Here is a 27892-nt window from a genome sequence, read left to right on the forward strand (position 1 = left end):
TCCATGCCACATCTAATTGTGTTAAGCCGTAACAGCAGGCCAATTGTTCAGTTCTTAAGCAACAGAGCCGTGCTCTTCCAAAACACTTCCAGGTCCTGAGTCATTAGGCATCCCGCTGACAGCCTGATGAAGCTGGGTAGCAGCACCACTCAAGCCTCTCACACAAAGCTGTGCTGGCTCACTCCTGTAGAGTATCTCAACCCCAAAAGCTGTCATGTTAAGAATGACATGCTGGATCACATTTGTGTGACTATCAGATTAGTTGAGAAAGAGTGAGCAGTAAAGGTTGGTGCACTGCATACTGCTGAAGACATGCTGATGCTGAATGTTCTCATCTCATCCCCGTTTGTGAAGACACAATGACAGAATGGTTAGTAAGCGGTTATGCAAGGCCAACATCCTTAAGCCTTTATCGTAAGCCTACAATACAATGCTTTCCAAAGAAATTAAGGGTCGGTACAGGGGAAAAATGTACACATTGTATACATAGAAGCTATGATACAGTACATGATAATAACAATAATTATTATAATGAACTATTTACGGTATATTGTAGCCTAGCTTTCAAAACACAGTGACAAAGCACCCAAACTATAAAGGAATAATAAATAAATGGCACTTCAGTTTTAAATATGGACTGAAAAAATAAAAATAAATCAACTGCTTGTAATAGATACTTGGGCGGGAGGGGAGAGAACAATTTTAAGAATAATAGGGTATTAGTTATATGATATTAACTTCCAGGACACCATTTCAGTCAAACAAAAGTAATTTTAAATTAACTGACATCTGCCACAGCTTTTCCGAAAGTGATGTACTTACGGTCGACCAAGTCTGTTAATTGGTGTATAGGGGTTTACCTGTGTCTTATTTACTAATATATGTTTAAAATATTATTTTAAACATTCTATGTGGGACTAGGGGGGGGGGTTGGGGGGCTGAGAATGGTGAGGTTTGTGCAACAAGGCAGTTAAGGGAGGACAGGGTTAAGTTTTCACCTCCAATCTCTTTTGCATATTTGTTAAGAATAAATAAAAAATGTGTTTGTGACCCCCAACGTAATCATGCAGTCACACAAATCTGCTACAAACGTTGTGATTCAGTCGTAAGACACTTTTGGTGACGCAATACATTTCTACTCTCACCAGACAAGACATGAATCAAATGTTCATGACCTGTTGCTAAACTGCAAAACTGTTCCCATCTGCTGTTTGTGTTATTGTTTTATTGTTACAATAGGGTGACATTTTTCAGCAAATCCAAAGCACTAAAGACCAAAGTGGGCAGATTAAATACATAGCCCTATGTGTTTACATGTATTGCCATTTCAGTGCACTTGATCATAGTGCATCAGCAATGATTCCCTTGAAATAATATTAAGTATGAGAGAAGCCTGTTTGGCTTGCATCAATCGACTGTCTGGTGTTTTGCTTTGATCCAAAACACTAATTAAGAAGCTGAAGCCTAGTGTCTCTCCATAATCTTGATCTATCACAGTCTGACTAGGCGTGGTCTGTCTTCACAAGGGCTCCACCACGGGCGACAGATGGCACACAGGCACCTAATGACACAACAAGAGCCTGCACACACACCTTGCTGGCCAATCACAGGCTGGACATTAAAAATAGATGTTGGAACTTGGGACAGGGCTGGCCTCCAGAGAGTTGAGTGCTCTATTCCACTGGGACGGAGTCTCCTGACACCTGAGTCTCATGGCCACAGAGAGGGAAGGAAGACTATCACGGTTAATATCAACACTGACAAAGCATGCCAGTCAGATTGGATCAGTCTACCACCTCTTCCTGTCTCTCTTTCACTCTCTCTCCCTCTCTGATTGCTTGCCCATCATACACCAGTGTTCTCAATTATGTGCCAGTTACCGGCAAATTGGCCTGAAGTAATATTCCATTAAATTAGATACCTTTTAGGATCACATTTACCCTTAATGGTTTTCAACTGTTCTATCTCAAACACATGGTCAGGATACTGTATGTAGATGATTTACCTTAACTTAACATAAGTTTAGCTGTTGTTGTGTTTGACCATGCACAAAGCTACAATGAAAAATAAACCTGATGTTTTAATACATGTTTTCTTCTCCTGTGTGTGAGACTTGCACCAATATGAATGGCATGTATATTGTCTTGTTGACAGCTGAAAATGTAGGAACAATATGCTGATGACATGCTTCCATTCCATTTGGCATGACTTGCTGGAGTTGATCGACTGTTTTTGTTCTTACCTAAAACCTATTCACTAAGGATTCAATCAGATTTCCCTAAAGTTACTCTTAGGTAGAGCCAAAACACTATACACTGCAATTTGATTTACAATGAATTGATTTTTCAGTAACAGTTTATATGAGCTTCCTATACTGGAATACATAGTTATACATTATAGTAGTAGCCGGCGCCGTGGTCCACTATAATATAGTGTTGCTAAAACTCTTTTAAATACCGTTTTTAGTGGCTCTTACACCATCATAGCAAGTTGTTTGCATGTAATGATGTTTTGTGTCTTCCACATTCCACTGCAGTAAAAGCTGGAGATGTCATTTTATTCCAACTAACGGTTGCAATAAGGTTGAGAGAGATTAAATTCATCCCTTATTTAAACAGGGGAAACACAATCAGTATGAGGCTATGAGCTTTATTTTCCATGTGCACAACGGCCAAAAAAATAATGTAAAAATAGTGATAACTTGAATGAATAAAATTGGCTTCCTGTCACATTTCTAGTCTGTGACATAGTGACAGTCTATTACTGTGAGAATGTTAAGTATCATCACCGCTGTCCAAACTTCATTTATTCTGTTTCTTCTAGTATGTCTGCATATGTCTACCTTTCTTGGTTTGATATATTATGCTATCAAGCAACAGAAACATTTCTAGCTAGGGATGGGAACTGGTGTTTCCAGAATCATGGAATGGATTCCAGAATCAACTGGATTGAAAGACATTTATGTTGTCGATTTCTATTACCGATTCCCACTTTTTACCTTTTACCAGTTTTTTGGTCTGTAGTCGTTTGCTGTGTGTTTGAGTGAGATAGCACTTGCAGAGTGTGCGGTTGTATGCAACATAGGAGCAGTTTCCTTGTACCGGAAGCGGAAACATAGCATTATATGCAGAAAGCGCAACTAACAAGAGAGAGATACTTGCCTTGAAAGTGGGGCTACTTTTCCATTAAGAGTAGTTTTCCTCTAGTCTTGTCACTCGTCATTTTGGGATTGCTATAAAGGTCTCTAAAGATAATAAGAATCACACCAATAAGGGAATCATTAAGGAATCTGAGTCATTAAGGAATCGATATTGAGAAAATCGAATTAATTCTCAACCTAAGCATGTTCTCTCCGTGCTCCCTGGGGTTTCCTCCATATAAGGACCCCCAATAAAAAAACATGCAAGATCGCCACCAGTGACAACAAATGAAGATGGTCCCTGGGCGCTGTAAGCTGCCAACTGCTCCTGGGAGGAAGGGTGTGCCTTGTCTGGGTTAAACAAGGAGTCACAGAATTTCTCCAGGCACCATTAGCAAGGGTGTGTGTGTGTGTGTGTGTGTGTGTGTGTGTGTGTGTGTGTGTGTGTGTGTGTGTGTGTGTGTGTGTGTGTGTGTGTGTGTGTGTGTGTGTGGCTGCATGCATGTTGTGGCTGTCGTGTGACGATGACGAAGTAAAGACGGGTTTGTCCGTCCGGTTTAATAAGGAGACACTGGATACATTATTATCAACAAAAAAACATGGTCGCGACTCTGCGAGTAGTAATTAATTATTGCTAATGAGATCATTTATTGTATTCGAAGTAACACTGGCATCTATACAGTATTTATAGATTTTGATGGAGCACTCTAGCTGTGGGTGGGACACCCCAGTTAGACAGGAATATTATTTTAATTGGTTTATTCATGGCAACACGGACTCAAAGCTGCATGTAAACAGCTTAATATCACTACTATAATAACAGCCGGGGGGGACACACCAGAAACGTCTCAGACGCAGCGCATCACTCACAGAAGCGTCGAGCAGGAGCCTGGCCATTCACACCAGAATCGCCCTGTTTTGCTCCGTGCCTCGCTCTGTTTTGCTCCGCACCCGTCACAACTTGTACTGTCTGGTGTGTCCCCGTCATAAGGCAGCACAGTGGCGCACATGTGCAAAGTTGCTCAACAGACGCAGGCCACGGTGAGGCTGGGCGAGCACACGCAGGCCAGGGTGAGGCTGGGCCGAGCACACGCAGGCCCGGGTGAGGCTGGGCGAGCACACGCAGGCCACGGTGAGGCTGGGCGAGCACACGCAGGCCACGGTGAGGCTGGGCGAGCACACGCAGGCCACGGTGAGGCTGGGCGAGCACACGCAGGCCAGGGTGAGGCTGGGCGAGCACACGCAGGCCAGGGTGAGGCTGGGCGAGCACACGCAGGCCAGGGTGAGGCTGGGCGAGCACACGCAGGCCAGGGTGAGGCTGGGCGAGCACACGCAGGCCAGGGTGAGGCTGGGCGAGCACACGCAGGCCAGGGTGAGGCTGGGCGAGCACACGCAGGCCACGGTGAGGCTGGGCGAGCACACGCAGGCCAGGGTGAGGCTGGGCGAGCACACGCAGGCCAGGGTGAGGCTGGGCGAGCACACGCAGGCCAGGGTGAGGCTGGGCGAGCACACGCAGGCCAGGGTGAGGCTGGGCGAGCACACGCAGGCCAGGGTGAGGCTGGGCGAGCACACGCAGGCCAGGTTGAGGCTGGGCGAGCACACGCAGGCCAGGGTGAGGCTGGGCGAGCACACGCAGGCCAGGGTGAGGCTGGGCGAGCACACGCAGGCCAGGGTGAGGCTGGGCGAGCACACGCAGGCCAGGGTGAGGCTGGGCGAGCACACGCAGGCCAGGGTGAGGCTGGGCGAGCACACGCAGGCCAGGGTGAGGCTGGGCGAGCACACGCAGGCCAGGGTGAGGCTGGGCGAGCACACGCAGTGTGTGAGCTGCATCTGTGAGCCCGCAGAGTAGGCGAGTCCTCGAGGGCAAAACAAGGAGCCACGGTAGAAATGAGCTCTGGCAGATGCTAGAAAGGAGCGCTAGAAAGGAGTGCTAGAAAGTAGCACTAGAAAGGAGTGCTAGAAAGTAGCACTAGAAAGGAGTGCTAGAAAGGAGCTAGTCTAGTCTAAATAAGACCTTAACTAGAGTAGTAGTCACCAATAGTCATACTCTCTGCTGGTTAAGGTCTTTCAAGGTGTTTCATCTGTATACACTTGCCACCTGCTTAAGACAGAAACTATCTGGTTTATGAGTGAGATATCTGCCCACATATTTCCAAGATAACCAAAGGCAAACCAAATACTGCTGCCTCAGCCTTTAGCATACTAGCAGGCAGCGTGGGAAAACATGTTACTCTAGCCTGCTTAAAACAATACTGATAACATGACCTCGGATCCAGTCCAATCCAAATCCACTCGGAAGAACGGCAAAAACGTCTTTTCCGCAGAGAAACTCCACTGGTGCATTCTTGTGTTCTTGTTTAATTGTTGTTATTGAGACTATTTCTACAATAACTGCACTTATGGTTGTGTAAACTCTACAAATGCTGATGTTACTGCTTGTTGCTTCGGGAGCCGCCATTACTGTTTGCCAGTGCGGCATCCCTGATTGGCCGGTTATGTTGTCAAATTACGAGCCAGGTCCCTGATTGGCCCGTGGACTTTGTAATATGTGAAAAGTGCTGGGGGCTGGCTGGAACCCAGGCAGATCCACAGAACGAAACAGATAACAGAATGTGAGTTCACATGATCAGGATGTACCAGGCTAATGTTTCTCTATCATTGAATAAGTATCCAGGCCCTAAGGCGGCACAGCAACTTCCAATCACCATGAATCAAGCTGCAGAAGGATTTCAACACTGCCTTCGTCCAAGCTGATTTTCCAACCGAGTTCTATGAGACAATTATTTGGGAAATAGGACTGCACAATGTGGACATTGGACAACACATCATAAGGGGGTGGCCACACTGATTCGTGGTGTCTGTCCGCCTGCGTTCATTTCTCTGTTCACTTCCATTCATTTTCAAGACAGCTGTCCGTCTGTCTGTGGAGCACTGATGAAGCGTACGTATCCATCACATTTGCATATGTTTTGATGGACAGAAAAGTTCAAGAGGGCTGAACTTTTTCTGGATGGACATATCGGATAGGGCTGTGGCGATTCACTTATCTCCCGATTCGATACTATCACGATTCTTGGGTGCCGATTCGATTTATATTGCGATTCTTAAGTATTGCGATTCTACGATTATTGCGATTCGATATTACGATTTATTGCGATTTTTGTTTATTTTTTTATTTTCTTTTTCAGTTTGTTTGCTTTTTTACACTAGATTAGAACATGGGAAAAGTTGAATCATACACTAGAGACTGTATATTATATATCATGAGTAGGGCTGGGCGATATAGTTAAAAACAGGGGCGGACTGGGATCATAATTCAGGCCGGGCATTAGATACCAAGCAGGCCAGCCCGATATGGGCCAACGCGCGTGAAATTTGGGCCGTTTGAAGCCAGATTTGGGCCGTTTGAAGTCCAATTTTACAATGAGATGCACCCACTTTAACCCTGAAGTGTAATTATTACTTCAGACTAACTAATAAAGTAATAAAACCACTAGTAAACCAGTAGGCGGTAGGGATGGGCATTTCTAGCAAAAACACTATTCGAAATTCGCTGGCCAAATTCGAATTTAATTCGAATTTCGAAAAAAAAAAAAAAAATGCAAAAAAAAAAAAAAAAAAAAAAAAATTTTTTTTTTTTTTTGTGAGTGAAATGTTGCATTGTCTCCCCTGATAAGTCTACGGCTTTATTAATTAATATAAAAAGCTTCTGTTGTGGATTTTTAGCTCAAACAAGCATTGCACCACTGAAGTAAAGAACATGTTACATGACATTGACATTTTCGAAAATAAAAAACAGTTTTGACAATCATGAGTGGTTCATTAAATATTTAGTAGGCTCAGGTCTGAGTGCCAAAGGGGTGCCAAAGTCACCCCCTCTCCCTCTTCATGGGATTTCATCCGCCATTCATTTTTCCATAAACCTTGCTTAAAATGTTTATAAAAATTGTTTTACTTGCTCAAACCAAGCGATTTGACTATACTTAGAATCAGGGGAGACAATGCAACATTTCACTAAAAAAAAAAAAAAAAAAAAAAAAAAAAAAAAAAAAAAAATTTTTTTTTCGAATTTCGAATTTCAATAATAAAAGTCGACCTTGATAATAACAACGATTATTCGAAAATTCGAAATTCGATGCCCATCCCTAGTAGGCGGCGCCTGGCCTGCTGTTCAGTGAGTGGCCTGACTGCAAGCACCCAAAAAAAAAAAAAAAATTTTTTTTTTTTTTTTTTTTTTTTTTTTTAAATTTGCGATTATCGATTCTGGAATAAAAGATAGATCCAAAAAATCGTGACATTAAAAATCGCGATACTTAGGTGAATCGATTTTTTCCCCCACCCCTAATATCGGATGGACGGATAGTCAGCGTCCGTTTAGCTAATCAGAGTTGAGGGAGCGTTCTCAGAGTGCAAATAATATAACGTAATGTTATTTTACCATTATGAATATCAACAACTAGCCAACAGATATCAAAGCTGGTGGGATTCATGGAAACAGCATGACTCGAACTGGCCGACCATTACATCATTCAGTGGCATTTTATTGCCACATAAGTAATGTAGCGCACAGAGCTAACAGCTAGCTAATGCTAGCTTTCTTCTTCTCTCGCTTTATAGGCGTGTCGCTGACACCTTCAAGGTACTTACCGCCACCTGCTGTACAAGTAGGTTACTTGTACATGCAATGGACATACATCTATCCATTTTATAATTCTGTCCATTTTCTGATGGATCAGTGTGGCCACGCCCTAATGTAATTATTTGGACAGATGCAGTTTCAATATTGTGCATTCTAAAAATGTATGTTGAAAATAGCAAAGGAGATATTGCATTCCATATACTGCCCTACCAATACTAATTCATTCAGGCACACTTCCTAACTTGTGAACATCAAGAAAGCTGGTGGGTGGGCTTATGCTTGGGCTCTTGGATGTCTTCTCTCTTATCGCAGAATCAAAGGCTGTAACAAGTGAAAGCTAGAGGAGCACTAGTTAAATGCTTGCCATGGGTGTATGGGTGAATAATGCATAACTGCTTTTCATTAACTACACTGCAAAATATACCTTAAAGGAGAACTTATGCAGATTTATTTTGCACATGATCTCACACATATCCCAAAACATTTAGTTATTATTGTTTTTCATTTAGTTTGACAGTTATTGAGAGTTGATTTTAGTTAAATTGTGGACCAGTGATGTCATTTGTGCATGAATGAGTCACTGGTGAATTTTTGCACCGTGAAGCATGGATCAGAAAACTGTAACATGAGTGTGCCTTTCACATTGCCAAATTTATACACCTATTATACTTCCATCTGGGGGTTTTGAAAAAAGGGATAGCTACAGTTGTATAAGGCAAAGCTTGTTTATGTCAATACAAATACTATTTGTTCATCCTGTATACTGTACTATGTTGTAATTTTACAGTGTTTTTGTTCATATCCTCATTTTACTTCATACTGAAATCTATATTGATTTTTTTTTCAAACTAACTGCTAATATTTCATTCTTTCACACTGTACATTAGGCTACATAATATTTTCAATTTCTTTCAAGTTCTACTGCTACTATGTTGCAGACCTCTTAAGGCTGTAATCCTTATTATTAATATATTTCTAACATGTTCTAGTGTTGAAATTGTAGGCTGCAGATGTTTATATGAGCCTCTTTTGCGTTATTCTTTTGCCTTACAGTATCCTGCTGCTATCAGCTGTCGCAACAGCCCAATTTAGTCTTTTATCTTATCTATTTACCTCATCCAATCCTATCTTATTTTCAGCTGCAATTCAAAGCTGGTGTTTCAATGTTGTTTAAGAAAACAGATTTAAATCAACCACAGAACATGTTGGCCATAATTCACTGCAGCAATGATGGTACAAGGTACAGTATTGGTCAGACAGTCAGTGCTCCTCACTGTGCCAAGTGCCAACACAAAATGAGTTTTGATGATGTGCTGAGAATGTAACCCATTTGCAATTAGCCGGTAGCTGTATGCTGTTTTGCTCCACAAAAGTAGCAATAATTAGATGGGAGTATAATAATCGGCTAATGCTGGCATCGGATCAGAGACTTTAGTGCCTGAACAAAGATAAATACTAGGCTCCCTAAATTAAAAGAAAAAAATCAATGAAAAGAAATCTGTATAAATATACCTACTTAAATACAAGCACATGCACGCGTGGACAAAATACTTGGGTGATTGTTTATTTACCTGGCTTGCCCACTCAATTATAATGTGTTCAAATTTGTAGGTAGGTATTTGGAGGTAGGCTACCCTTGAGGTGATCTATCCCGTTTTCAAGGGGGTCCAGAAACCAATACATCAGAAACCCTGTGTGCACATAATGCAAATAAATGTGCTATGTGATTTTCTTTCCCCCAAATATGATATGAATACAGTAATGCAGATAGCTAGGATGATATAAACACCACTACAGTAGATGTCAAACATCCTTGACACTTTGCCTTGGCCTACATCAGATCAAGTCCACTAGTGAAACAGCAAGCTGACCCTGTTCAGTCAGCATGTGTTTTTAACTGTGCGTTACTGTAGCCACTCAGGCAGAAGACGCAGCAATATTGTGTTGGCTTAAGGTAGAAACAGCCGTTCACATGCGCATTCCCTGTTGCAAGTACCTACTGATGCTTTTTTTCTGGCCCCCCCCCCCCCCCCCCCCCCATTTTCTCCCCAATTGTACTTGGCCAATTTCCCCTGCTGCCCTTGTCGCTGGTCCACCCTCTGCCAATCTGGGGACAGCCGTAGACTAGCACCATGCTTCCTCCGACACATGCCCAGTTGCCAGCCGCTTCTTTTCACCTGACAGCGGCGAGCTTCACCGGCAGGATGTAGCACGTGGGAGGATCACGCTATTCCCGCCAGTTCCCTTCCGCCCCGAACAGGCGCCCCGACCGACCAGAGGAGGCGCTAGTGAAGCGACCAGGATACATACCCTTAATCCATCTTCCCACCCGCAGACACAGCCAATCGTGCCTGTATGGACGCCCGACCAAGCCGGAGGTAACACGGGGCCACGAACCTGCAACCCCCGTGTTGGTAGGCAGGGAATCTACCGCTACACACTACCCAGACGCCCTACTGATGGTGGTCTTAAGGAATTTCCTGTGGCAGCAGATCCACAAGCAGCCGGCATGCCATTGAAAACACAGCAGATCATTACTGTTTGCTGCCAACATGCAGTCAGTTCAGTAATTGCAGTTTTTCAGCTCAAATTATTACGTTGCTTCCATTAAATTCTATTAGATGCAAATATTCAAATTGCTCTGTAAAATGTGTAATTTTTTCACAAAACCTCCCCGTGCCCCAAATCTCATTTAGCTTGAGAAAGTCTAGAGGGAAAAAGGAACTGTGAAGCCTGTGGTCTCAGCAGCACCAGGAAAACCTAAAACCTAAACCCCAACAAAACCTGGGCTTGGTCTGGTCAAGTTATAAACACTGGCTTGCCTTGGTATGATCAGTTTGACCACAATCATGAATATGAATCTACTTGTATGGCAGCTTGGTAACAAACAATAGAATAATACGAGAGTATTATATGTGTGATTACTACGACATTACCAGTTATCTCCAGATACCGGTGGTTATTAATAGTTATAACCAGTGTAGTTTGTGTTACCTCTTTTTCAGACGTTTTAAAGACCCATGGCTGCCCTGTCTCTCCACTGGCCTGGTCTTGTCAATATGACTGTTGTGACATAGTTTGATTTTCTTCAGATGGCCTGTCATCGGCCTTTGCACTCCATGGCAGCCACGGAAAGAATGCACGATGGGGTTCATGACACATCCGGCTTCGCTTGGCCAAGACAGCAAGAGGGCTTTCATCAGGCAGTGGAAGTCAGTGAGTCATAGTGAGTAGAAACCCTTCAGCGAGGAGGGTGAGAGACATGGTCAAAGAGACAGAGAGAGAGAGACAGAGAGACCGAGAGAGAGATGCCAAACATACAATGTACACACACAAAAAGTTTAGGTTACAAAAGCTCTATGATTTCGCTTTGAAACATTTGGCCTGGATACTCCCATTTTCCCTTTCTGGGCCTCTTCACAATAATGAATGAGATGTTGGTGTGGCGGTGGCCTGGTGGCTCACTGAGCTCAGATGCAGCAGCAGACCCTGCAGTCACATCTGACTTGTAACCTTGCCCGGCATCGCTTATCTTACTCCCGCAATCTTTCTTCTCACTCTCCATTGCACACTGTCTGAACGCATAAAGCAGCCATTTTGAAAAAATAAATTGGATTTCATATGAACATAAAGTGGGTGGAGAAAGATCCACAAATGTGTTCAGGATGTGAGGACCACAAAATTACATTTATGCCAGAGGCAGTGCAAATATTCGCTATTTAAAATGAAGTGAAATTGATCTAAATATATATATAAAGAAGAAGAAGAGAAAAAAGAATGTGTGGTGTGAGCTCCTGCTGGACACTAAGAGTGAGTGTGTTCATGACAGAAATGTGAAGGAACATTCAATAGTTACTTACAAGGGCATCCTGCAAAATAGATCCCTAGGGGTGTGAATCTTTGGGTATCTCACGAATCAATTCGATTCCTAACAGCCTTCTTCGTCTTCAAACTGCAAATGCCACTATATTCCTTTAAAAAGTCTTACAGCAGCTAGACTCAGCCCTCAGTCTTAATCCGTTTCACTCCTGTAAGACTGAGAATATTACTATTTAAATCTTTGCATAACGTTAGGTGGCGCTGTTGGAAGCCTTGCATCCAATCATGAGTGTTGTGGGGCAGTTCTCATGCAGAACCGGTGTCTCGCAAAACATCGTCGCATTTGCGGAGAAACATATTAATCACTTAGAAACAAACATAACCTGTTAATAGGACGTGTTTCATCCGGCCCCGGCGGCTAGAGGTCTTTCCCCCAGTGATAAGCCCGACTCCCGAGGCTAACGTTACAGAGCCTGCTGATGACTCACAGTAGCAAGCGGACCACTTCCGGGTAGGAAAAATTATTGTAAAATAAACCAGAGCTATAAATTTTGTTTGGAGCATATCAGCTTCATGCTCTGTGTTAGGACTATGATAAATGGCATTGCCGCTACCAAATAAAATTCTAATAATAAATGTAGGCGTGTCTGCTGCCGGCCGTTCTCGCCGGGCTCGGAGACACAGTTTCTGACAGTGAAATTCCCAGACGTTTGGTGGCGCAGCTCACCAAACAGCAGCTGACATAGACTGTATTTCACAGTTGATTTCACTACTGTTGACAAAATGTGATATTGTAAGTCGCTTTTGACAAAAACGTCTGCTAATGATAATTCAAAGATGACAAATTAAATAATACAGTTGTAGGCCTATGCTCAAAAACATGGCCAAAAAGACTATTAGACAACATTTCAGAAAATCATCAAGCATTCTGACCATAATCCCTTTGTAAAATGTGTTGTTTCCTAATCTGTTCAAGCATTTTTAACATACAGCTAAACTAGCTAACATAGGATATGCTTCATAAGTTTCATCTTTGAGAAAGTAGCACTTTCTTCTTCTGTTTTTGTGAAGTAACCAAGGCAGCAGCAGCAGCCAGGCACTTCATAATTCATGAGGCTCATCTGTTTATAAAAGGTTGAGTCAGCCAAATACGGCACATGGAAGTTGGAGAAGAAATATGAAGACTTCACCAGCTTTACACATAAAGGATTTGGCTATTCAATTTTCAAAAAGGCTTGCTCACCTTTTACTTTAAAATATCTTTCTGCACTCTTCAGCCAGAACTCAGCAATGAATGAGATTCAGAGCTCTAAATTACGTTTTTACTTTGTAGCAATGTTGGACCCAATATCACTAAGTTAATCAACTTAGTTTGTAGCAATGGTGCACCCAATAGCAATAAGATAATACCAAAAGGAAACAAAAGATGCATTTTGGATGGTCACAACTGTTTATGGGACGCATTTGGGCAAGTAGTACGGGTGGGCGATATGGTCCTAAAATAATATCACAACATTTCAGGGTATTTCTGTGATAACAATACTGAACAATATTTTATTATTAATTTCAAGAACATACAATTGCAATAAATAAATAAGTGTTATAGTTTTATATGTCATCATAAACATAAGTTTGCCTTCAAATATTCAGTAAAAACAAAAATGATCTCAGTTCTTTTCACTCCACTCCTACGATCTTGCGATGGCTGTAAATAATTTCTGTGATGTTTACTGGCTTCAGATCAATATGGCAGCTACCATTGTCTGTATTTATGGTGAACAATACAATATGGCACACCCATAGCAAGACACAAGTCATTCTTTGTTATATGTTGTCGTGATTGTTGGACAGCTTTTTAAGCCAGTGAGACCAGTCGTCAAGGAGAGTGACAACTAGCATGCCTCTTAGTAGGCATGGGTCGATTTCCGGTTTTACCGGTTCGGTTCGGTATACGAGCCCAAACCGGTTTGATCACGTGCAAACCGAAAAAAAAAAAAAAAATTTTTTTTTTTTTTTTTTTTGCCAGTCCATTCTGATTGCACTATTGTTCGTATTAGCCTCTTCTCAAGTTGCACTAGTAGGCAAAAGTCTTATTTTGTTTATTATGTTGATGTTTGAAGAAAAGTTAAGCTGAATAGTTATGAGAAATAAAAACAGTGTTGTTACAGTTAAAAGGTTCTGCTTATTTGTATTCAGTGTTCGTGCTGGTTGGCAGCATACCAGCTTAGAGGTGCATTATCGCCACCAACTGCAGCCGCTTTGATACGTTTTTTTGGGGAATATCGAACCGGTTTCAAAATGTTCAAACCGACCCATGCCTAGGCCCTATATTGTGTGAATTTGTGAGTTTTGAAGTTTATAAGGCAGCTCAGCTGTAAGCCAATCCATTCTGTTTGCACTGCTTGTGTTTTTATTAGCCTTTTTCTCAAGTTGCACTATAGGCAGAAGTCTTATTTCATTTATTATTTTGATGTTTAGAAGAAAAGTTGAGCTGAATAGTTATGAGAAATAAATACAGGGTGTTTGTTACACAGGTGTCCTGCTTCTTTTTATTCAGTATCATTGCTGGTTGACAATACCAGCTTAGAGGTGTATTATCGCTATCAGGTGGACTGAAGTTGCACTACAGACAGTTATGGGCCACACTCGGGAGCCCTGCTTGAAAAAAAAAAAAAAAAAAAAAAATTTAATTACAAAAAAAATCGGTATACCGGTTCGATCCGGTTTAGACGGCAATATCGAACCGGTTTTAAAATTTTCAAACCGACCCAGCCCTACCTCTTAGGCCATGTCCACACGGAGACGAGTTTAGGTGTATCCGCTAAAGTTTTTTGTCATATAGACGTTTCGTCCAGATGGAACCGCGTTCTGGGACTATACGTTCTGGGAGTATACGCTAATTTTTCAAAACGGGTCCCAGAGTGATTAAATCTGAAGACGCCACCCTTGCATTTCCGTGTTTACAACCCATACGCATCTTTCCTGAAACGATGACGCCATAGCCCCACCTCTCTCCACCAGCAACAATAACAATCATGGCAGTAACGTTCGTGCTACAGCAGTGGGGATCTTGCAGCAAAATATAATGCTCCTCTATTACCACCGTCAGCAACAAGTGGACACGGAGAACAGCGTGTAGCCTACAACATCCTCAGGGCTCCACACAGCTGACTCTACCCATCCACCCCTCCCCTCCCTTCATCGGATATTTCCCAGAAGGCTTAGCGGCGGCTACATTTTTACAATAACACAAACAAAATCAGGCTTAACGTGTTAGATAGAAATTATATTTATTTTTAATACAACATGCAATTCTGGAATATTTTAATATTGGACAAAATGAAATGAAATGAAATCTAAACCCTGAGTGTAACCAACATACTCTCATGCCCTATATATAGTAGGGGTGGGGGAAAAAATCGATTCACCTAAGTATCGCGATTTTTAATGTCACGATTTTTTGGATCGATCTTTTATTCCAGAATCGATCATCGCAAATTAAAAAAAAAAAAAAAAAAAAAAATTTTTTTTTTTTTTTTTTTTTTTGGGTGCTTGCAGTCAGGCCACTCACTGAACAGCAGGCCAGGCGCCGCCTACTGGTTTACTAGTGGTTTTATTACTTTATTAGTTAGTCTGAAGTAATAATTACACTTCAGGGTTAAAGTGGGTGCATCTCATTGTAAAATTGGACCCAAATCTGGCTTCAAACGGCCCAAATTTCACGCGCGTTGGCCCATATCGGCCTGGCCTGCTTGGTATCTAATGCCCGGCCTGAATTATGATCCCAGTCCGCCCCTGTTTTTAACTATATCGCCCAGCCCTACTCATGATATATAATATACAGTCTCTAGTGTATGATTCAACTTTTCCCATGTTCTAATCTAGTGTAAAAAAGCAAACAAACTGAAAAAATAAAAGAAAAAAATAAACAAAATCGCAATAAATCGTAATATCGAATCGCAATAATCGTAGAATCGCAATAATCGTGAATCGCAATATATATCGAATCGGCACCAAAGTATCGTGATAGTATCGAATCGGGAGATAAGTGAATCGGCACAGCCCTAATATATAGCCCTCGTAAATACAACGTAAATAGGGAAGTGAGAGGTTTGAGGAACACGCGGTTGCTCGTGTCCACTCCAACAAGACTTTAGCTTACTTGACGCGACTTTTTCCAATAAAAACACATTTATGCCATGAGTTTATATAATGTATATTTTATGTTGCATCATTTAGCCTGTGCTGTGATGTGCAGGAGCGGCCAATAGGCTGGGATGTGTTTGCAACATGTCTAAAGATCATGGAAGTGGATGATATCAGGAATGTCACCGATAACGTTCTATATTGTAGGCTACAGGGAGACCATCAGCCCTGCTGAACAGCTCTGCATTTGCCTGTATACTGTAGGTTTCATCATTTTATTCATGACATGGCAAACCTCCCCGCAAAGCCAAGGGTTTAAGCTGCTGCTACAGTGAGATACACATTATAGACTGTGCGCCCCTAGAGGTTGTATGCCATTATTGACGAGATTGTCTTTCTCTGTTATTCTACAGCGGTTTCAGTGGTTTCATGTGGATACACACATTTCTTGAAACGTTTCCATGTTTATGGAAAACTTTTCTGAAACGAAAAAAAAAAAGATAGCTTCCGTCTCCGTGTGGACATGGCCTTAGTTACATTACTTCTACAGCTAAACCTCCATTTTCTCATGAATATGAAAAAGTACTCATATTCGACTAAGGCGATGTACCACTGTATCAGCTGTTTTTAATATACTAGGGTATCGGCCCCGAAACCCTAGGCTCGCCTGCTGTGCGGGCTTGCCCCACGCATGCGTGGCCGAGCTGCATGCGGCATGACACTGATGCCTGGGCGTGAAGCTGATGACATCACTGATGTCATAGACATTGTGACATCATCAGTGATGTCATCAGGGACATCATTATTGACCAAAATCATCTGATACTGATGATATCATAGGCACTGATGATGTCGTAAGGCTTTGTGGGACAGAAATTGAAACAGACGACGCCCACTTGCTCACTTACTTTTATATAAATAAAGGAGGATATGGTTAATACACTATAATCTACACTACATTTTACTGCAATGACGACATTGTAAAAAAAATCATCTTTATGAAAGCATCAGGGAATGACATGCTACATTTGCCACCTAAAATAAATTGAACTCTGTTATGACTGCCAGTCTCACCTGCCATGATAGCCTACTTACAGCCAGCTATCAAAACTGTCACCAGCTTTTAGACTCTGAATGCCATACTGTAGTCAAACAGCAAGATCTCTACCACCACTGCTTAAGAAAATGGTTATTGGTTACTGACAATAAAAGTAGAATTAAGACCAATTTAATTTCCCTCTAAAACACAAGTGTAGAAGTGATGTTTGTTTTGATAAAACATAAATAAAAACATTGTTAGTACTGCAAACTGCACTAGAACCAGTGGGGTGGATGGCGGCCAGACATAGACATAGCTGCCACGGGATGCCATGCTCAGATTAGGTCTTAGTTATATTCCATGTCATACAACTCATGTGCAACCAAAATGGTCACCATTTAAAGCCCTGTGTTTGGAAATCTGAGATCTGCTATCTGTCATCTTCAAAAACCTTCAACAGCTTCCAATATGGAACTCCATTTGGGGAACAGTATGATGCTGTGAAAATACAACTTGGTTCCAAATTAAAGATGATAATACCATCTGTAACAAGGTCTTTCTTATGGCATCAACAGCAGCAGTATTTCTCCTGATAATCAGATTGGCTGAGCAATTAGGCTACTGAGCCAAATGATGATGAAGAGATGGTGTAATGTCCTTTTCACTAGTCATTTGGGAACACCACACCACAGCCTTGCATGTGCTGTCCAAATAAAAACGGTCCAAGTGGCTGTGAAGATCTCAGATAACACTGTGTTCAAACAAAGTTTGAACTTCAAACTATTTCACTTTGGCAATGACACCTATAGTTTTTGAACACGTAGCCCACAGCCTAAAACTACTCCCTGAATAGTCAACAATTAACATTGGCTGTCCTTGTGATCGGTTGTGATTACAGTACAACAAAATACAACAAAATGAGTTAATCACCGTGTGGTATACTCTTCAGCAGCAGCAATAATAGACATTCAATTAAATTCAACTTGCATGAAGAGTGGCCATGGTTGATCAATAAGAATGCAATATGAAAATTATTAACATTAAAATATAGGCTGCAATGTACAGTAAATTCATCATAAATGACCATTAGTTCATATAAATTGAACTTACTGGGGAAACAATTTAGTCATTATTCAATATCCATCTCTTGGTTTATACAAGAGAGAGCTGTCAATTGTGTCTATTTTAGGCATCTTTCTATTTTTGGACTAGTAGGTTACATAATTTTCTAGCGGAGAAAAAATCTAAAATAAGATATTTTTTCCCACATTTTATTTATTGTTTGCTCCAAGTCAAATGTTTTATGGTCACTCATGATTCAGTTCGCCGCTGGTTGGCTTGCTTCCAGACTTAAAACTTGTTATATAAGGATTTTTTCGAAATGTCTAATATGGAGAAAATGAATGGGGAATTCTCTTCTGGACCAGGAGACGTCATGGAACGTCACGTGACTGTTGAGCTCTATATGAAACTGCTTTGTCTCTCTATAAAAAGCTGGGCGGGGGCTCACCGTGTTGAGCAGCACGTACCATACGGCTTAGTCCTACCGGCAGTGACCCGGGTTCGAATCCGGCCCGCGGTCCTTTGCTGCATCTCCTCCGCTACCTCTCTCTCCCATGCCTTCCTGTGTGTCTCTCTCTCACTGTGTTTGTCCAATAAAGCATGAACATGAAGGGGGGGGGGGGAAAGCTGGGCTGAATGCATCTCCTTATTAGGCTTAACACTTGAAGATTTAGCCTAATGCCTGTCTACTCTTTTTTTTTTTTTTATATATTTTATTTTACTTTTTCAGAACATAAAGAAAACAAAACAAGAACAGGAAAAAAGAAAAGAAAAAACATATATACATACATTCAACATTACAATGCTACAAAATGTCAAAATGTGCTTACAAATCGATTAAAAAAATATATATATATATATATACTGTGCAAAGGATCCCAAAGAAACTCAAATACCGCTTTTAGCCTGATCAAAATAGGTCAGGAACGGGTCCCAAATAACAGAAAATTTCCTTAGAGAATTTGACCTCTGGAATCTGAGTCTCTCCATACGTATAACTGAGATCATGTCTGTCAGCCACAGCTGAAAAGAAGGTGGAGAGGAGGACTTCCATTCCTTCAAAATTAGTTTCTTGGCAACTGTCATTCCCTGTGTCAGAGATTGCTGCACGGCCGTTGGGAGGAGCAAAGAGGACTCCGAGCAGCCGAAGATGGCGAGTTCCGCCTCCAGTTGGAGGGTTATTTTGTAGGCCTTAGAGTACCAGTCAAATATTTTGGCCCAGAATCCTGATAGTGAAGGGCAAAACCAAAAAGCATGGGACAGTGTGCCCTCCGACACCCGACACCTATCACATAGTGGTGAGACCGAAGGATATATCTTGTGTAACCTATGCTTGGAGTAATGAAGACGGTGAGCAACTTTAAATTGGATAAGTTGATGTCTACTATTAATTGAACAGAGCTGGACCACAGACAGACTCCTGTCCCATATGATTTCAGACAGATCCACACCAAGTTCCTCCTGCCACGCCTCTTTGATCCTCTCAGTGGGGGCCTTAATGCAATCGTCGAACAAACACACAAACTTAGAAATAAGATGCCTGGAGTTGGGAGGGCTTAACAAAACCTCAAAAAAAACATGTTCATCTGGGAGAACGTCAAAATTGCGAATCTTGGATCGGACATAATGTCTAACTTGTATATATCTATAAAGATGCGTTTGGGGCAACTCAAATGCTCTCTTCAGAAGATCAAAGGATGCAAATTGGCCATGCCTGTCTACTCTTAACAAGATAACACAGTTTTAATGTTGATTGTGCAGTATCTATAGCTCCCCTGGAGATCACCTGTAACTGCGCCCTGGACCTCAGCTCCTCTAATTAGGGCTAACCAAAAAAAAAAGTGTTTTCCCTCTTAATAAGTGTGTGACTTCAGTACTTCCATGGTTGTCAGAAGTCTTTTATTTTAGTAAAAACAACCATGATGACTTTGCAGTTTGCATGAGAGGGAGAGGTCACCAAGTTGACAGACAATGATCATGTAAAGCAGCAGTATCATGGTTTTTTTTAAGAGTAGCACAAGAGTGACGGCATAAAAAGACACCCTCGGGCACTGCAGCCCTGATTCCGCCTGCTCTGTGCAAAGTGATGCATCTATAGTGTTTCAATAATGAATGTCCCATACTGCGCATGGCTGCATGAAAAAAAGAAAACACTACTTCTTTTCACCACATAAAAGATGCACACAATTGCACAGAGCTCATCAGACCAGCAAATAACCCGTTGGTTTATCGGGCAGCCAGATGAGGCATGCTATCATCACTTTCTTAAATCAGAGATATTGTAGGTTCTGTTCCAGGAGTTGGAGCTAAACAGACTTCCTTCCACTGCCTCTCTTGTAACCTGAGGTAAGGGGCCCTCCAGCACGGATAGTGTCACCACCATAGCAAGCTCTTTTCCCCCTGCAGGGGCTGCATGGGCCAGAGAAGGTCCCCTGGTACCCTGCTCAATTCACAATTAAGACATGGGAAGGCAGAATGATGGCCAGGAGATGCCCTCAGCTTATAACAACAGCCCATGCAAATTAAATCTGGTTTTATCTCCAAGCAGATGTCGATGAGAAAACTTACAGTGAAGGCCTGAATTTAAATGAAAGGTGAAAGGTCAAAGTAAGGTTAAATAATTTGAGAAACAAAAAAGGAAAATGTGTCCACGTTGAAATGGCTCAAAGATGTTTTCACCATTGTCACACAGGATGCTGGTAGTCTGAAGAACTACGGCCGAAATGCCATAGGTTCTCTTTGTTTACCAAAGGTAAACTCAAATGAACACAAACAAGCAATCATCACGTCTGTTAAAATGTCTAATATGTTAAGTTGGGCCGATCAGAAACTCAATATGTGTCTCTCAAGTAGGCAAGCCTATTTCCAGCAAAGCTGTTTCCTTAACAAAACTCTGACAAAGTCAGCAACCCTATCGTATGTTTCCCTTTGTCTCTGACCTGGAGAGCAAATGCTTCAAAGTGGAGGGAAGCCATACAACACCTACATGCCAATCTAAGGTTACATGTCCACAGGGAACCTGTGTTCACGGCGCCGCCTTCTTTTTCTTTTCTTTTTCATGATTTCCAACGGAAAGGAGTGGACACACTGTTCTACATTACGGGTGGCATTGAGGTCTTGGCATTTTAGTGTAAAATGTTTCAATGTCGTTTAGCAAGAAAAGCAATGAAACTGGTTTTTCAATAGGCACTTAGTAACAAGAGACATGACCACCTCTCCTCCCAAGAATTTGTTCAGTGCTGCTACTAAAACAAAGCTGCCCAGTGGACTCAGGGTCTAACCTAAAGCCTGATTAGTATATTAAATAATATCGGATTAGTATAATTCCAAATATGACATCACCTCAAACTGTGTTAATTAAAAGGTAATAATGCATTGCAACCACCATAGAGGCTAATCACTGAATTATCAACAATGAAGCCTGCAGGCTGCAAGTCCTCTATAAGCAAACCCTTAGGAAAGGAAGTTGTGTGTGTCCCTTTGACAGCGCTTCACAGGGTCACGTGCACGTGTGCAATGTCATGTTTTAGCAATTAGCTCCCAAAGGCGACGCATCTCTCTCAGGCCTGGATCTGTCTGATCCACTGCCCGTCACAAAAGAGTCAGGCAGTCCTGGCTAGAATAAAAACACTATAGCTCTTTAGCTTCTCCTTATAATGGATCAGTGGGATTTATAAGTGATGGTCTTGAGAGACTACTGTCTGTCACTTTTATAGGGGAACAATACGATGTTTAGATGACTAGTTTAAATAAAAAAAATAAAAAAATACATGCCTGGTTGTCTGACAGCTGTTTCTCAAAGATGGCAGTGACCAGCCTGTAATTCTGGAATGTCACTGAGTTGCTGAGTGACTGATGAAGTTCCACTATTGACTTAGATTATATATTGTGATCGATATTGACTGATGTCGATATTGAAAATATTTGAACAATACCCAGCCCTAGCATGTTTAAAAAGATGGAGGAGGAACAGCTGATTTGGTGTGCAGTAGTTTGCAGTACTGTAGTTTGCAGTACTGTAGTTTGCAGTACTGTAGTTTGCAGTACTGTAGTTTGCCAACGAAAAGTGAAGGCCAGATGAGTTTGGATTAATGGGTTGGAGGGACAGACAGGCAGTCCGTTTCAGAGGATGAGAGGTGAGAATGTAACCGTCAGTTTGTTATAACGTTGGTATGTACCACTAGCCTAGTGCTAAAAGTGCTAAAGGTTTAGCGTTGCCAGTTAATAGCGTCAGCTGTCCCGGCCGGCCAGGACATTAAATTTGAATTATCCAATGTTGAAAGGCATTTATGACATGACGTCACCGTGCAGATACTCAAAAATCAAACACATGGCTAGAACGTTATTATGCAGAATGACGGCTTGGGCTTTGCTTCGGGTGGCAACGCTTCACGGTCAGCTCACTCTCATTGGCTATTGCAGGTTTCTGCATCGCTCTTGCTTTCACACAAGTCGTAAATATCCAACATTTGAAAACGGGGAGACTCCAATCAAGTGGGCAGCTTCAAGATTAAGGGCTCTATCGTCGCAAAGGCGGTAATTTTGCGTTAGCACCCGAATAGCACCACAATATCTAAAGTAGGCGCCATAACAAAAACTGTTTCAAATTTGAGATCAGAATAGCAGTCAAACATGTGACGTCTCAAGACGTGAACTCATGAACCTCATTCCGGAGATATGGTTAGGCCTGGTAGCCCACAATGCACTAAGAAAGTAGTTTCTGTCATCACACCATGCTAAAGTAAACATTCATCAGGTTGGAGAATGTTCTACAGCCATTGCATCTGGCAATGTTGATTTCCACCTTTGTAAAGCTTAGACAAAGAACTTTGGAGGCTTTGTAAGTCGGTCTGCAATCAGTCATGGTTCCATCTTGCCTTGTGAATGGAGCAGCATGGAGCTAGGCTACGTCATCAAGCCTTTCTGCATGATGTAACTGATGATGTAACTCAAAACAATCCCACTGTAAGCTACAAAGCTGCATTATGCAAGACAGAGCCATATGATGATATGCAGAGTTGCAAGTACTTTTCTTTTAGCAATCTCACAGTTATAAGACATTTGAAACCCAAGTCTAATCGCACTATCCCAGTTTTGTTTCGGGCACTTTATTCTCATTTTGAAGGCCAGAGGCTATATTTCATTTTTGGTTAGAAAAGCGATCTTGAAAAATATTCCATCATAAAGTCCTTATTATGAGTTTGAACAGGATCGATTAACATGTAAAAATAAGTATGCTGTGACAAAAGGCTCAGCACGCCCACTGCCCCATGCAGGAGGCAGGGATAGGAACGGAAATACAATACATTTTGTCTAATCATTCTTTCACCACCGTCGTCTATATTGCAACCATGCCATAATCATCTATAAAAAGATTATGATTTTCTTTGATCCACATTGATGGCTTAAAAGTGGCATTTATGATAGTTGTGCAGCATATCAAGAATATAATAGGCTTACAGACCAAAACAAGCATGATGTACACAGAGGAATACAAATTGCATAACATTCTAATTGTAGCTTCAGTGATGGTTCTTGAGTTGTGTGATTAAGTGCACTGTCTCTGTTTGTCAAGTTATCATTTAAAATGAAAGGACAAATCAAACCTCTGTCCAGTGTCCACTGCTGTACCACCTTTCCTTATTATTTTATAGATTTGGGTAATAACTGCAGTATCCTCTAAATATTCCTTTCTTATAGTTTCAACCAGGGTCCAAAATTAGCATCAGCCACCAGCCAAATGCTGGGAAAATATGCAAGTGGTAAATTCAGAGAATTACATCAATTTACTGTAATTGCAGTAGCCTGGCATCACCAGACCAATTTACTTTGCATTGCAAATGAAACAAGCTAGCTGGCAGATTCATCAGGCAGGCTAGTAATGCACTTTACAACCAGGAAAAGACAACACTTGTGCCATATCACGATATTACGATATCCAAAACATCCGATATCTAAGACAATATCTCCTCTCTATATCATCGTATTCATTCATCATATTGATGATGATGCCATTCCCCACAATCGAAAGTGATTTCATACCAACTGATGATGTCATTGCCCACAATGGTCGAGTGATGGCCAGAGCAATGATGTCATCGTCATCGTCGAGTGATGGCCAGTGGTGACTGATGATGCCATACCCACTGATGATGTCATACCCCACAATCATCAAGTGGGCCAGTGGTGACTGATGATGCCACTGATGATATCATAAAATATAATAATAAACTTTATTTTTATTATAGCACCTTCCAATACATAAAATATATCATAATAATATATCAAAGATGTGATATCGTCAGTGATGTCATCAATCCTTCCCTGCTGAGGTTATAAATTACAGTAAAAGACTCTTGCTCACAGCCCAGCCAAGCCTGAACCTGCGACCAGTTCGAGCCACTTGCAGACCACAGGGGGGACAAAAGACCTGGACCAGGGCACCATTTGGTCCAGCCGCAGTCGCACATGTGGAAGACTGCTGAGCGCATGTTTGGCCACACACCCCAAAAAAGTGCACCCACGGCGCATCGTCTCCAGAGTCTCCACCCTAGAAATGTCTAGTATTGATCTATTGCCCTGCTCTACTGCAATCAAATGGTAAACAATAAGTCTATCAAATTGACAATCACAACACATGAAAACATCTTTCTTTACATCAAATCATGACTCAAGTCATGAGAGTCCCTTGCAAATTTACAACTATACTATATAGTCCTAAATGCTTATCTCACTATTATAATAACGTGGAGAGGTTGCTCAGTTGCTAAACTGAGTGTGTGGACCACACAATATTTCTTAAGAGAAAGAGAAATATAGGGCCCTATCTTTGCAACGGCGGTAATGCGTTAGCGCCCGTTTTGCGAATAGCGCCGCGCAAAGCCCTAATTGTGGGCGTGTCAGCCCGCTGTGCTTCGCGTCATCTCGGCGCAAACCTCCATAGGAGTGTTTATGCACAAAATAGTATTCACAAGTGTGTGTGATCACTCCCTTTAAAAGCCACAGCGTCACCGCCATCACATCTGTGACAGCAGCTTCTTTCTTGCTGAGTGCAAGCAGAGGGATAGAGTGAGAGAGAGAAAAGAGAGAGAGGGAGAGAGAGAGAGAGAGAGAGAGAGAGAGAGAGAGAGAGAGAGGAGAGAACGAGAGAGGGAGAGAATTGGAGGATGAACCAGTTCGGATTCGTAACGAAAATTGATGCTGATGGAACGATCCATTTGAAACACACCAAAGGGCCGCTGCGCAGTTTACGCATGTGAATATCCCCATCATGTCCAAAAGCGTGCGCATACTGTAATTAGTCGTTTGGTTCATTTAGGCTATAACATACACATTTAAAAATATTTGTTTCTTTACAGTAATAGGGTAGGGATGTGTGAGATTTTAATTCTAGCCTATTTCAATAGCCTATACCAGAATTGTCCACTCGGGTTAAGCTATTGTTGCATGGTGCAATTGCAGGGAGAGAGGTTATTGTATAGCCTAGGTTATTGTATAGCCTACTGGCTGGTGTTGTGCCAAAAAGTGATTTGCTGCCAGAAACTGATTTTGCTTGCGGGGACCGCGCATAGCGCTGCCTAACCACCGACCCACCCCCAACACCCAGCCTGCCTATACCCGGCCCAGCTCCCACCTTCTTCGGGGAGACCCCCCTCCAGGACCTGGCACACTAGCCGAACCTGTGCACCCCACACTAAAGCTTCTGGCATACTCTTCGCGCACGCGCTGGAGGCGGGGCTCCACGGAGGGTGCGCGCACTCTGCGCAGGCCAAAACAGAACATAGTGAGCGCTCCAGAAATGGCGGCGATCAGTGAAAGGCAGTCTGAATGAAATTGAATGTAACGTTCCCAATTCTATATATTAAATTCTAAAAAACGACCCTCAACATTTGGGAAGGCTAAGCCACACAACTATGTTATAATCGAACATTATGCTTTTGAAGGCGACTGTACGACGGTGAGGACTCAATCACAGCAGATATCCGCTGATAGCCTACCACGGAGATCTCACAGGCACAGGCAGCAAAACCTGACGCGCTGATAGAAAAATCTCCGTGGACGCGCCGCGCTGCGCTCAGGCCTCGCCCCCCGACACGCCCCGTGCGATGACGTAATAATCGTCGCGCGCTCTATGCGCTTGGCTGGGCGCAAAGAGTATGCCAGAAGCTTTAAGCACCCCTCCCCGGGCTACACACAGACTCCCGCCCCGCCAGACCCTCGTTGCCCTGGTAATCCAATTCAAAACGCAAATCACTTTTTGGCACAAAACCATGACAAACAAATTCTCATTTTTAAATCAAGGTGTTTTTTTCTGCAGTGTAGGCTATAGTTGAAAATGTGGCGTTAAAATTGAGAGCACGCAAGGCCCCTTTTTCTAACACATTTGGCACATTTTGGCATGGGCAACGCCCAAACCTCTGTTTACGCTCGGAACATAGCGACGGTTTCTTCGCAAGAGCGTAAAATGACACTTGCGGGAGGCAGATGATAAACTAGAGGCCCACAGACACGCCTGGGCCACGCCTACACCTGTGTCTGTGCTTAGATCCCAGCGCAAAACTGGATGGTGGAGGCAGACGATAGCTTAAGACGCAGGGAAGATCGCAATAAGAGGAGCGCAAACGGCAGCCCGAACGATAGCGCCGTACGAAGATGGGGCCCATAGTGTTTACAGTACATCATGATACAGGGAGGCCCACATGGGATTAAATGATATAAGAAGCCCTATGTATCCAACAACCATATGTTCCACCTCACATTCACATATCAACTTACCCAGTTTAACACATAGCAGCAGCATAGGAGCAACATATGATCCCACCTCAAGCCCCTCCTCATGTAGCAGGATATTACATCACAGATGATTCATATACACTGGAGTGGAGGTTGTGTGTGCTGTGCATCGCTGTGCAGATGAGACCAAATAAACCAACACTATCTACTAACGGGAGGAAGCCTTGGAGTATGTAACATCCAACATCAATGATAACCACAATAGGCCTTCTAATACACTGAGGGAGGGGCTTACAGGGGTTCCTTGTACAAAGGACACGTATAATTTCACGTTGTACAGTACCTTTAACTGGAAAATCGTGACTCACTCAACCCAAAACACTGTGTGTGGCTGTGGCTGTGGCTGTGGCTGTGTGTGTGTGTGTGTGTGTGTGTGTGTGTGTGTGTGTGTGTGTGTGTGTGTGTGTGTGTGTGTGTGTGTGTGTGTGTGTGTGTGTGTGTGTGTGTGTGTGTGTGTGTGTGTGTGTGTGTGTGTGTGTGTGTGTGTGTGTGTGTGTGTGTGTGTGTGTGTGTGCGCGCGCGTGCGTGCATGCGGGGGAGCGGACTGGACTGGAGCATCCCCATCAACAACAAACACGTCCCATCCCAGCAAGAGACCAATGGCCAGGCCAACACACCAGATATGGATGAAAAAGCCACAGCAAAAATAAATAAATAAATAAATAAAAATGCATCCGCATGACTGTATAGGCTATCTCCTGTCACACATGGGCTACATCCATACTGATAAAAAGAAAAGAAAAGAAAAGAAAAGGTTGTCCTCTTTTAACGTGATTTTTTTTTCCAGATACAGTACCGTTAACGATAAATAGGGTACAGGTCCAGGATGTGTGGGCACGCAGATAACAACGCTATTTTCTATTGACTGAACAGGGATATGATATGATATGTTACGTTAAGTAACGTTAATGCATAATCAGCAAGCTGTTGTTTAATTTCAGCCAAGAGATCATCCGGCCACCTTAGCTAGGCAGTAAGCTAATTAGCAGGACGTGCAGTTGCAGTAACATTAACGTTGCACCTGCTAACCGAGCGCGTGCGGGCGGAGGGGAAGGGGGAGAACGGGGGAAGAATAAAACGCCTCCGGTCCTAACCACAACGGACAGAAACAAATGCGTTAACGTTATGCAAAAAACGTGCATTAATGTTAGCTGTTGTGTTGGGTGGGATAGAGTAGGAGGGTTGAATGTGAGGTTTTCTTACCTGTAGAGCCCACAAGAAGCAAGGCTACGAAGATATCCCTTGAATGGACCAT

The 27892-nt window shown here is 42.5% G+C and overlaps 1 protein-coding gene across 1 annotated transcript in view; it reads right to left on the bottom strand.

Annotated features, from left to right (window-relative positions):
• ncam1b (neural cell adhesion molecule 1b) overlaps window positions 1-27892 on the bottom strand; it is a gene marked incomplete at both ends in the record, with an annotated part of 133413 nt that extends 105521 nt beyond the window's left edge. The window contains one exon of the mRNA XM_083636710.1: window positions 27841-27892. Within this exon, the coding sequence (XP_083492836.1) occupies window positions 27841-27892 (52 nt within the window). The remainder of the gene's footprint in view (window positions 1-27840) is intronic.

Source organism: Poromitra crassiceps (assembly GCF_964638095.1).
Source record: "Poromitra crassiceps genome assembly, chromosome: 5".
Taxonomy (NCBI): domain Eukaryota; kingdom Metazoa; phylum Chordata; class Actinopteri; order Beryciformes; family Melamphaidae; genus Poromitra; species Poromitra crassiceps.